At 36.2% G+C, this 12,210-nt stretch overlaps 1 protein-coding gene across 2 annotated transcripts in view; it reads left to right on the top strand.

The window, feature by feature from the left end:
- The window catches only part of RNF217 (ring finger protein 217), a 60,725-nt gene extending 49,097 nt beyond the window's left edge, over positions 1 to 11,628 (top strand). For both annotated transcript variants that reach the window (XM_062632393.1, XM_062632392.1), the window contains exons 5-6: positions 3,252 to 3,323; positions 5,440 to 11,628. In XM_062632393.1, coding sequence (XP_062488377.1) covers positions 3,252 to 3,323; positions 5,440 to 5,513 — 146 coding nt within the window. In that variant the 3' untranslated portion in view covers positions 5,514 to 11,628. The remainder of the gene's footprint in view (positions 1 to 3,251; positions 3,324 to 5,439) is intronic.
- The last annotated feature ends 582 nt before the right edge of the window (positions 11,629 to 12,210 follow it).

Genomic DNA, 12,210 nt, shown 5'->3' with positions numbered 1-12,210 from the left:
AGGCTTTATAAGGCAGGAGGGGAGCATTCTCAGTAGAAGGTGTCACTGTACAAGCCTGGATTTTGTTTCCATTCTCAGACTCAGTGAAAGACATTAGAAGGAGGAGATAGTAGCAGAGAGGCCATCAAAAGCATCTTTAAATTTTAGTAACATGTAGCAAGAAATAAAGGTTGGATGTCTTGTAGTAAAATCCCTCTGCTAGTTAGCTAAGTAGTGGAAATTCAGAGAACATTATCTTGGCTGTCAGTGGGAGACTGGTGAGGTGTTGCTACACATTTTCTTCTGTGACTCTTATTACTTTCTTGCTATGGAGAATAAATGCTTAAGTAAACGTAGTGATTTTGTAGCCTTGTGCAGGAAAGGGTTTTTGGCTTGTTTCTATCAAATCTGGGTGAGTGGGGCATGTAGAAAGGAAAGAACACTTCATGGCAGGCTGGCATGCTATCATAGTTTCTGTTGAGAAGCAAGGAGTTGTGCCTACAGTCACAAACTGTTCTGTAATAAAAATAAGAGAAAAGCATTTGTGGCAGCATAAATTTTTAAACATACTTTTCTTCATAAATCAGTGTTTTTTGTAAAGGTAATGGACATAACAGTGAGAAGAAGAAAGCCTGGGAGCAGAAGGTCACTGAATTTGATGACATTTCGCTCTCTTCTTTAGCAAGCATATTTTTTTTTTTTAGAGAAGCTTTGTCCTTTGACCAGTACAATAAGGTGAAATTCCTTTTATCCTTCAGTTGCAGCAGATGTAGAGATTCCATTCTCATAGTAATTATTTGGCTAAACTGTTGAAGGCAGAATGTTTTCTTATAACTGGAGTTAGCACAGAAAGGAGAAACATGTTCAGTTGTCTTAAATGTACTTGAAGTCGCCTATAGGTACTCGATAGGACTCTAAAAATGGATGCAAACTTGTGTTAGAACTTAACATAGATATGACTAGTTTGATGTACAAATAGGTAGTTTCAGTGGCTCTATTTCTTAAACATAAAATTATATTTGGACTTGAAAATCAGAACTTTATCATATGCAAATTATAAAATTGTTTTAGAAAATTACTAATTTTTTTCACCTGGCAAAGGATTCTCTAGGGATTTATGGATGTTTGTATATATTACCTTAAAATGCGCAACCAAACCCAGGGTTATGCAAGAGAAAAATATTCCTTCGTGTTTCTTTAAATACTTTCTCATTTTGCAGAAAAACGTCATCTTCTATATCACAAGTAATGCAGCCCCTCTGAGACACCAGCAATTAATTGTAATTTGTGCAAGTCTTGTTCACCTTTTGTTAACTTGCTCTTAATTTTAGTTTACAAAGCCAAAGAGAGATAAAGGATTTAAATGTAAGATATATAAGGAGAAAAGTATTTTGTTTTGTTTTTAAAATTTAACCTTTAGAAAGAATGCATTGATAACCAAAAGAAGATACTGTCCCATGACAATTAAAAGTCATTTTATCCTGTACAGTCTTGGAACTACTCAATACTTGTAACTTCATATACACAAGGCAGAAGGAAAAAGGCACTCACTTATGCTTTATCTCTGAGTTAGTTTATGAAACTAAGTTTATGTAAGTAAACAAGTCCTTAAACTGCATTAGTTTAGGAACCATTCTTTGTCTCTGCAAAGAAATTACTCCACTCAAAAGCTAGTTTAGCTCTTTCTGCAGGCTTTATTTCTGTGTACTTAACCGCCAGTTTAGTGCTTTAATATTTTTGTAATTTTGGTACTAAACATCATAATTTTCCAACATTCTAATTATGTGGTTATTGATAGAGAGTTCATACCTTAAAATAATTTTTTTATAAAGTTTACTTTGAAATAGTTAAAGGCTTTGGTAATGTTTTTAATTGCTCATTTTTGGAGTTTTCTCAAGGTTTTCCATCACGCTACATTCCTTCTCCTGTCTATACTTGACTGTTTTGCTTGGACAACTTCTGTGTGTATAGCACGCAGCACAGTGGAGTCCCAGGCAGGTCCACCATTATGATGCCTAGCAACTAGAGTAATACCAATAACATTTGCTGATATTTTTCTTCTAGGAATTAATGCTTTCCACCCACAACACTTCTATGAAATATAAAAGCTATCAAAACAGACCATGAAAAGGACCTTTTACCTTAAAATGTTGTAATTTTTTCCAAAATATCTCATTTTTCCCTCAGACTGCCCAAATTAGTGGCTCAGGTTATGGAGGGGTTTACATCATTACTGAATGAGGTAATCCTTTCAGTGCAATCTGATACAAGTGACTTAAGGGAGGGGAGGGAAGGGAGAGGTATAAAAACTTGCTTTTCCTCTCTTCTTAGAGGTGACCTTTCAAATGCATGTATAACTTAAGAGAGCTGCTTCATTTCAAAGGCTTGATCAGACTGCTAGTGTATCAGTAAAAATGCCTGCCCTGCTGCATTTTCAAAGAGCTGAGACAAGTGATGTCTTTGATCCAGCCACTCAGCCAACACAGCCTGGGAGACACTGCTGTTCTGTTCAAAGCATGCAACTTGGGAAAGATAACTTGGACTCAAAGTTCAGTTTCAACTTCAGTGTTTCAGGAGGAGCCTTGCCTTCTCTCCATGCATTTCTACAGATCACGAGCTCACCAGAAATAAAGAATATGAGCATTCTTTATTTGCTCTTAGTCGTATACTAGCCAGCGTCCTGCACAACCTCACCAACTTACTCATGTAAGAGCAGCATCATACCCTTTCAAATGTTGATCCAAAATAGACTTGGCTGTGGATTTAAGCCTAAATCAGAACTATATGTGAGGACCTCACCGTAGCATTTTAAAGTGAGCAGAAGCATATTTAGAGGTGATGGTCTCATCACCTTGAGCTAACCTAAATTCTCCAAGATGCTGGTTTGGTTGGCATCTTTCCAGGGTGGTTGTTGTGCAGAAGGATTCCGGAGAAGCCAAAAGATAGTAGCTCTGTAGCTATCAAGTTCCTGTCAATGCCTGAGGGATTTCAGAATGGAAAGAGAAGTAAATGCAAGCTGTGAATGTACAAAATGAGCTGTGCTTGGATTGTTATGGAGGGTGAAGAGGCCAGAGAGAAATGCGTGCAGGGAGCTGGCTGAGGAGTGGTAGCTCTTAGCTGGGTTTGTAGGATGAATTTACAAATAAGAATCCTAATAAAGTATCAAAAACCAAACCTACTTTTGGGAGTCTGAGATTGAAATATTTATGGATGATTAGAAAGGGAAAAATAAAATGCCTACTTTGAATTATTCAATGAATTTTGCATTTCAGCTGGAAAACTGCTCATTACTCCCCTAATACTGGTTCTGGGACTGGCATTGGGAGCCATAGCTGTTGTAATAGGTAAGAGCTACATATGTGAACAAGTCTAATTCTGATTTTCTCTCTGACATCTCAGTACTTTAATCTCAGAGATTGACACAAGGTACAAATTTTACAGATTATGTTTTAGTATAAAGCACATGACATTTTTTCTAAAAACTTTGTCTTTAGAATCTTTTTTCTTACTTGCATTTTATGCCTACTAGCTGTATTATCTTTTTTTCCCCAGTTATTTGGTTTTCTGAACTAAAATCTTTTAACTAGTATAGCTAAACAAGTGAAAAGGCCAGAATAATTTAAACGCAGCCTTGGGTACTCGCTGACTTGAACCCTCCCCTTAATCACCCTAGTGAACCACAATTCTAAGGTCTTGGTCATGTGCATGATACGATATTTGGGGCACTAGGCATAGTCCCCAGAGCCCTCCAGCTTGAAGATTACAGCAACAACAATAAGGCAGCAAATTGAAATGAATCAAAATCTGATTCAGTGCATAGGCTGCTAAATTGAATTCCATCACAAAAAAATAAAAGGTACTGTGAACTCATATAGTATCAAAGCTCTGTTAATGTGGTTGCATTAATGTGGATGTAGTTATTCTAGCTCTTTGCCTGGCTTAGCTGAAGTCTTCCACAGAAGTTAAAAAAGCCATAACGATAAACATATAATTTTGTACATGTAATTGCATTTCCACTATTTGTGTTGGCAATAATAATGTTAATGAGGGATCTAGCTGCTTTACCACTCTTCACCAAACTACTTACTCCATTTAAAATTTGTGATTGTGATGCCTCAGGCCTGGGCACCTTTTATTTTGATACAGTAAAGCCAAAATATACCAGGACAGTTACATTAATAAGATTGTGCATAACCAAACAGCATATAACCCAAATATTACTACAGCTTTTGTGGACTACATATAGCCAAATAAGGAATATTGATATTAATTTCAGTATTTAGGCTAAGAATACACATCTCCTTCCTGTATTAATATTGTGTTGGACTCACTGAAGAGAGATACCTCTATAAAGATACAGATAGATAGGTATCTGTCTTAAATATTTATTCTTTTTAGTGGCATTTTATTGCCAAAAGTATAGGTAGTAAAAACTTCTTAATGCTGGTAAAGCTTATTTTGTTCAGCAGTCTGGTATAATCTATACTGGGAGAAAAACACTCATTTGCTTATGTTAAAAATTAAGAGGGCTTTGCAGTAATACAATAGCAATAATTGCAGTAATACCCAGTGTGCCATTAAAGTCCCATTCTAGGCATGACTGGATAAGATATGATCAAGAACAAAAGACATCAATTATTTATAGGAAAGATTTGGTTTTGAGGTAATTACAGCAATTTTGTTGTTAACACAACTGTTAAAGTAATGTCAGCATCATAGCTGACAACCATTTTACACCATTTACAAGGCTGTTGAGCAAAGGAAGGACCCTAGTTACTGTAGTAGCCTTTTGTCATATGTTGTTACTGTAGAGGTGTCTGAAAAGGAAGTCTTTCACCGTTTCAGTCAGCTGATGGCAAGAGAAATGGTGAAGTGCTTCTCATTTGAACTTAAGAGAGTCCCTCTTATGACACTATTTTGCACTTGAGTAAGTCTGATTTATGTATTTATTTTTCCTTTTACAGCTTCCTTTCTCCCAAAAGACTTTTAAGAATAAACAGTTCCTTGCCCAGGCAAGGATAAACATTTGGTATTACTTCACAATAGATGCTTATAAAAATAAATATTATTTAAAGGGGCAAAAAAAGTAAAGCTATAACATGCTGCCTCTATGGCCAATGAAACTGGCTGAAAACTAGTTCAGTTAAGTCAGCCTTGGATTTAGATCAAAGAATTCCCAAAGCGCTTTTAAAAGTTTTAAGTTTGTATCTTGCACAAACCAGCATGGTTCAGGAGTTAAGTTTGGCAGAGATGGGAGTAGGGTTAGCGGGAGTTTGTTGTAAAGTAAGCAAAGTGTAACTTAACTCATTACTGAAGAAACTGTTGCAGGCTAGTGTTTCGGTTTGTCCAAATTCTTCTGAGACATGGAAAGTTGCATCTGAATGTGTACATTGAAAGAACACGATGCATGCATAAAGGATTGCATTTAATTATGTTTTTCTTCTTTTCTTGTTTTGGCAGGTTTATTTGTGTTTCCTGTCTATTGCCTTTGTAAAAAGCAGAGGAAAAGGTCACGGACAGGTATGCCCTGGTAAGGATGGACCTTACTCAACTGAGCTGGTCCTTCAAGGGCTATACACGCTTTGTGCAACAGAGCAATACAGTGCTGGTTAACAGCATCAGAACAACAGCCCTGGAAGAAGAATGGGGGATCTCCTGCTGTCTTCCCTCAGATAAAAACACTACTGCAGACCAGAAAGCCTCTTTGTTCTGGTGCACTCCGAACAAGATGAGCCCCCTGACTGCTGCTTTTTAAATGTTTTGGGGTTTGGGTTTGTTTTTTGTTTTTTTGTTTGTTTGTTTGTTTGTTTTTGTTGGTTTTTTTTTTTGTTATTACTTTGGAGGGTTTTTTTGAGCCTAAGTTTCTGAACTAGACAATCAAAGTCTCTCTTGTAGCCACAACTTCTACCGATTTGGCCTGTGAAGAAAGTGTTTAACTGCTAACGTGCTCCGTTTAACTTCAGTGTCAGCCTTTAAGGGGGAAATGCTTAGAAGTGTTTGGACTCTTACTGTATACTGAGCATACTACTTTTGGTATTAAAAACTACTTCTGTAAATAACTTCCATCACACAGCATTCTGTTCAGCATACCAAAACCCCGTCACATGCCAGAGCACAACAGCTGGTTTATCTTCCAAGTCCTAGGCAATAGTGTAGATTGCCACCGCCAAACTGCAGTGCCTCAGAGCAAAATAATCCTTAGTATTGAAGGTCCATTATACTTACAAATATACTGATTGGGTTCAAGTCAGTGTTTATGGCAGTCTTAATATTGACTGTGAGGTGTGTGACAGATTTGTTAGAAGAGTATTGCATTCTGAAATCCTTCCAGTACAGAACAAAATTTGAGGGATTTAGATAAGAGGAAGTGTCGCTGGCCTGTTCTGTCCCAGATATCCCTGAAACATGTTTGCAGGGAAGGTGGAAACCTGCTCTTCTATTCTGACTTGGCATATAGTACACATGCTGCACACTAGTTGTGTGAAGATTGACGGTGAAACTTTATAACCTAAATAGCATGTTTTGTTTGTTTAAGTAGGCTACATAAGGCTTAGAGTATCCTTTGATGTCTCATGAGGAAAATCTGTGAATTTTGGGTAAGGGGAGTGGTCATTAATTCTGAGGAGACCATTTTGTCCTTATTCTCTGCTTCCAGTGTTTCTCTTCCTGGCACGTTACAGATCTGAAGAGAATAGTTATCCTTGCTCTTTTTTCCTAACTTCAGAGTGCTGCTGTTTGCTGCCAGACCTCTTTCTCAGTGCAAAACCACAAGAGCAATGTAATTCAACGTTAGGAATTGTCTACTGAGATTTTTTTCACTTTTGGTTAAAATCCAAATTTATCATACAAATATAATTTAAAAATAGAAGATAAATTTATGTAAGCAGAACACTGAAATAATAAAGGAAGTATCTACTTTAAAAATACAAGCTGGTCTTAAAGAAGATTGGATCTGTACTGTGAAGGTACTTTTTTTTCAGTGTGTGTGTTTGAAGTTACACGTGTATATAAATAGTGAGAGGGGGAAGCAGGGAGATGTCAATGTCCTAAAGAATTTACAGACTTCAGAACCTAGGTCTGCAAATAGCGTATCATTTGAGAGGATGTACTTTGCACCACTTTCTTTGAAAATTGTTATTAAATCTGAATTTAGTTGTAATTTTTAAGCAAATAGTATTCGGCCCCGCCAACATAATACTGTTACAAGATACTCACCTTGACTTCAAAGCCTCAGTGGAAGAAACCAATGTATCTTGTTTACCTGGAAACACAAATATCAGCTTACCGTAGCTGGCTAGTATGCTTGTTTTCTGTCAGCTTCTGGTTTTGTTTTCTTGGGGTTTTTTTCTTGTTGAAACAGTGCATGCAAGCACAGTCAACAAGTACTTAGTATTTCCTTTTGAATTTAAGGGCATGTTGACTCTGTTGTCCTAACAGTAGAAGTAGTATCTTTTTAAAATGTGCAAATTAAGCAGGAAAGCAATGACATTTAGAAGTAAAGTTCAAAGCATATTGTCAATGCATATCTACTCATTAATTAGATTTCTTCTTCTGTGACATGTCAGTTTTTCTGTTTGTGTTCTGTCTGAGGTTGGAAGCTGCCTTAAAAGTCTTGGTTTGAGTGTGTTTTCTGAGGCTATACATATCAGTTGTCTTTGGCTTACTCAGGGATTTTTAATCCTCTCTTTAAATGTCAAATAATGAAGATATTTTTGTATTATTTAGAAAAACCTTCAAACCTCAGAGTGAGATATATATAGACAGATTTGGGTTTGCAATGCAGTATGTAATACGGTGTCAAACTATTCCACATGAGAATACTTTCGTACTTGAGATTATCTGTAATTAACTGTACAGTGGGTTAATTTCTTTTCTTTTCTTGGTTCTTTATAAATATGTGAGATATTCTTACAGTTTTTATAGCTGTTTTCACTGGCTTTGTTTGCCATTTTCAGTTTCTGATGGGACTTCAGAAAGATTTGAAATTAAGATGTGAGAATAAAGTGCATTAAAGGGAACATATTAGATCTGCACTTATTTATATTCAGAAAGCATGTCATTGTGGGGGGAGGAAAGGAACACTCATCTCTGCTCCTACATTATCATTTCATCTAGGCCATTTTTATTTTATCCATACAGATTAAATCAAAGGGAAATGGTTCGTCATTTTTTACACGTAGCAAAAAGAGGCATCTTTGACCTTGAAAGACGAGAGAGTCTAATCTTCCTCTGTCAGTAGAAAAAATAATAGGAATGACAATAATACTTGCTTTTGCTTTTCTGTAGAATAGGAAAGTATTTCAAGAGGCAGTCAGAGTAGGAATATGGAAGTCTTTTTCCATTCCTATTAAAATATTCCCATTTGAATAGTACATAAATACAATTTTCCATTAAGTAACAAAAGCAACTGAAATAGTAGTTTAATACAAAACTTCATTCAATAAAATGCTAGCTTTTTCTCATATCCTGTATCAAATCCTACATGCATCAAAGGCATGTCATTTGTTTTACAAGAATTATCAGTTTGAAAGAAATGGAATGAATTTAATTGAAAGGAAATTCAAGAACATTTTTATTATGTAAGTGTGTTTGGGTTTTTTTGTAACTGTCCTCTAAAGAAACCGTCAGACTGTCCTACTCCATCTTTATTAGCAGAAAACTTCATCAGGCAGCTGAAATAACCTGCGAAGGCAGATTTCACACTACTGTATGCTGATCATCACTCATCATCAGGTTTGCTTTCATCACGTTTAATATTTAAGATTGTTTATCCATATGCAAAGTTGTTGCTCACTGATATCTGTATTTGAACTAGGAAATGCTTAAATCCATTCTACCTAGCATTCTGTTTCAAGCTTGCCTGGAAAAGGCTCTACACATGCTCTTGAGTCTCCTTTCATGCATGCGGTTGGAGCTGGTGCCCTCCTTGCAGCACCATGCCATGTGTGTTCTGTCCTGCCTGTGCAGGAGGGGACTGCTTTCCCTTTCGTCACTAATAGTAATTGGTTGTATTTAACTAATTGGGTCAGATTTCAGGGCTGCTCAGCCATGTCAGTAGCAGGGTGATTCTGACTGCTGTGGCATCTTGGAGCATAGTTAGGTATATTTGCAGAGCTTATCCAGGAGCTTGTGACTGGAAAATAATTGTGCTTTTCCTCATGTCAGCCTATTAGACAGTGAGAATACAAGCGAGAGGCAGAAGTGCAGTTCTGAGTAGCCTTATGCTGTATCTGACCCATCTGTTCTAGATCCATGCGAAACAGTCTTCATTTCTCACCACCTCTGTAATAAATAACATATTAATATTTTTCAAATGTCAATTAAACACAGTCACTTTGAGTGATCCATTATCTTCCTTTGGGGCAGTGCAAATGTGTAAATAAGATTTTGTATTGCTTTAGTGTTAGTGATGCTGACTTAGTAACTCTTCCTGGTATGTTAGATGCTTTTTCATTTACATCTGTTTATTGGTTCTGAAAGTTTGATCAGTGTGAAGTTTTACTTTATTAAAAATATTAATTTGCAGGGACTATTGCCAATTAAACAAGAAAGTGTTTGGGATCACCATCTGGTATTCCTTTTAGCCATGGGGCTTTCTGCTCTTCCAAAGACTGCCATAGCTTGTGTGATGTGTAGGTAGGGCAGTAATTCTGTTAGAGCATACAAATTCTCCAGTGATTGAATGGTTTCTCTTGCCAGTTAAATATGAGAAATTGTGTAATATTCAATGGCCAAATAGTTTTCCATGCAGACTCTTTTATTATTATTAATTGGTTGTGGTGGTTTGTTTCTTGAGCAAACTTGGTATCATTTATAATTCTTGGGATGATTGTTGTGTAGGTCTGAGCTGTGGATGAGAACCATGGATTTATTTTTATAGTTCATATTAGAGTTCAGATTTTGCTGATGGAAAGAATCCTACCTGAGGAAGCTGTGGGAGAGAGAATTTCTTGGTTTCTTTTAATTTTGCAGCCTTATAGTTGCCAGCGAGTCAGCTTCATTCCTGACATCTGTCATAGCCCTGTTTAAACCAGGGAAGTTGTACTCTTTTTTTTTTTTTTTTTTTTTTTTATGCTAGTGTGGAGTTTGGTCACAAACACTTCAATAAAAATATCTGGAAATGTGTTGAAGCCATTGTGCAGCAACTTGAAAATCTGGTTTGCTTCTGAGGAAGTGCCAATTACTATGGGGCTGGTCCTCTCACTCGCAGAGTGATGCTATTTCTAGAGAGGGCAGGGAGTAGTGAAGAATTTCCAAATGAGATTCTTACTAAAGCAGATTGTCAGGGGAAGGAGTACTAGCTTTTAATGTCATAGAGACCTTCTTAATGCTTCAAGTCACTAGTAAAGTTAGAAACAACATCCACAGACAGTGTTAAATAACATACCTGAAAATTCTTTATTCATGTAACAGATACTAACATGGTGCAAGAATTGGAATTATAGCTCTTCAGTATGTTTTGGACTTAACATATAAACTTGAAAAAGAGGGCACATCCAAAAAGTTACCTTGCTGATATATTTGATGGCTAATTTTGCTACTGTTACACGAAAAAACAGCTGCACCTTGGTTCAACTGCAAAACTAGAAGTATTTTCACTTGAGTACTACTGAAGCTATAACACAACATCCCCAAACTTTTTTGTTAATAAAACTAACAAATGCACCTTATTGCAGTTACATACTGTTGCTTCCTGGCTGGTTCTTCCTTATCTCTCTGTGCATAAGGTCTCAGGGTCTATATGTTCTCTCTCCAGTAAGGAATGGAATGTTCACATTAGGCAATTAATTGCTGATGGTCCTCTTAGGCTGACAGTGAAATACCATGAGGTAGGGAAATCAAAACTGATCTTGGAGTGCATGCTTTGATTTCAAAGATAAAAATGTGTAGCAAGCTTTAATTATGTAATCCTTAATAAAAATAGATAACATAAATTTTGAAGCATAATTCCAGCTGTTTATAAATACATCTGTTTAAAAAACAGTAATAGAGCAGTAATAATAGCAGTTAGCTTATTTAAAAAACTCACTGTGCAGAAGAAAATCTTTTGGAGCTTTTTTGGCCAATCATAACTTAAAAAAAAAAAAAAACACAAAAAAAAAAAAACAAAAAAAAAAAACAAACCAGCCTAGCCTGAAGGGTTTTGAATGGATCAAAGTCAGAAAAGGAAGAACTTACTGTGTCAAAAAAAATTGATGTTTTTAGCATAAACATGGATTTTGCACATACCTGGTGAAACACATGCTGACCCCATTCAGTGTTGAAAACTTGTCATTCTGAAAACAGTATTGTTGAAGTTTTAATCCACTGTCGCTGAGCATGATGTTACTAATACAATGCCACATTTACCTCATTTTTAGAAGGAAAATCTACTTACAGAATCCAGACAAGCTGTTCAGATGTTTTAAACCTGCCCTGTAAAAGTGCTGATGCAGTCAAGAAATATTTCCATGCCTTATGCAAGTTCCGGATAAGCAGATGGATTCAGTATTTAGTCATGGACTATATTTCGCATAAAAAAAAAAGCACTCTTAATAAGACTTCTTCATACCAATTTACATTCTGCTGCTTCATGTCCACAACTTTCAAGGGCAGGAGTAGATCTACATTTCACTGTGTTTACCATCTTGTAATAAAATGTTTACCATATTTCCATTTGTTATACACTTTATTTCTAATGCTCTCCTTTTCCTTCCACATTTTGTAATTTGAAACTGACTTGTGAAAATGACTAAAGATGAAATTGGACCTGGAAAATGTGATCTCATAACAAGTTCCAGTAATGCTCTGCTGAGCTATACCAGCAAAAGATTGATTCTGTTGTATTGAAATTACTTGAATGCAAAATGCTGAAATCTGTTTTTCTTCAGGGGTTTTAATTTTGCTTTTTTTAAAAATGTAATTAAAAGCACAGTCACCTTTGTTACATGTCTGAGTCCAAATAACTTTTTAAGGTATTTGTTAATTCATGTGACTATGGTAGAGATGAGGATAATAGGTGCTGAAAAAAAGGAAACATGATATTTGAGGGGATTGTCCAAGCTGGACTTTATCTTAATTCCATGACAGTTCAATGAGAAATGTTCCTCTGCCCCCATTCCTTTTATATATTTTATGGCGAAGTATTCCTTTAGAATCTGGTTAATTTGAATAGCAGGAGATGAGGCTAGTGAGGTGATAGATTACATCCGTTTTAGTGTACAGGCTTCTGGCACAATTAGAGTGCTGGCC

The sequence above is a fragment of the Pezoporus occidentalis genome, unplaced genomic scaffold, assembly GCF_034315485.1.
Source record: "Pezoporus occidentalis ecotype Australia unplaced genomic scaffold, CSIRO_AGI_Poc_V1 ctg39, whole genome shotgun sequence".
Taxonomy (NCBI): domain Eukaryota; kingdom Metazoa; phylum Chordata; class Aves; order Psittaciformes; family Psittacidae; genus Pezoporus; species Pezoporus occidentalis.
Note: the sequence above shows the minus strand (reverse complement) of the source record. Positions and strands in the feature narration are given on the sequence as shown.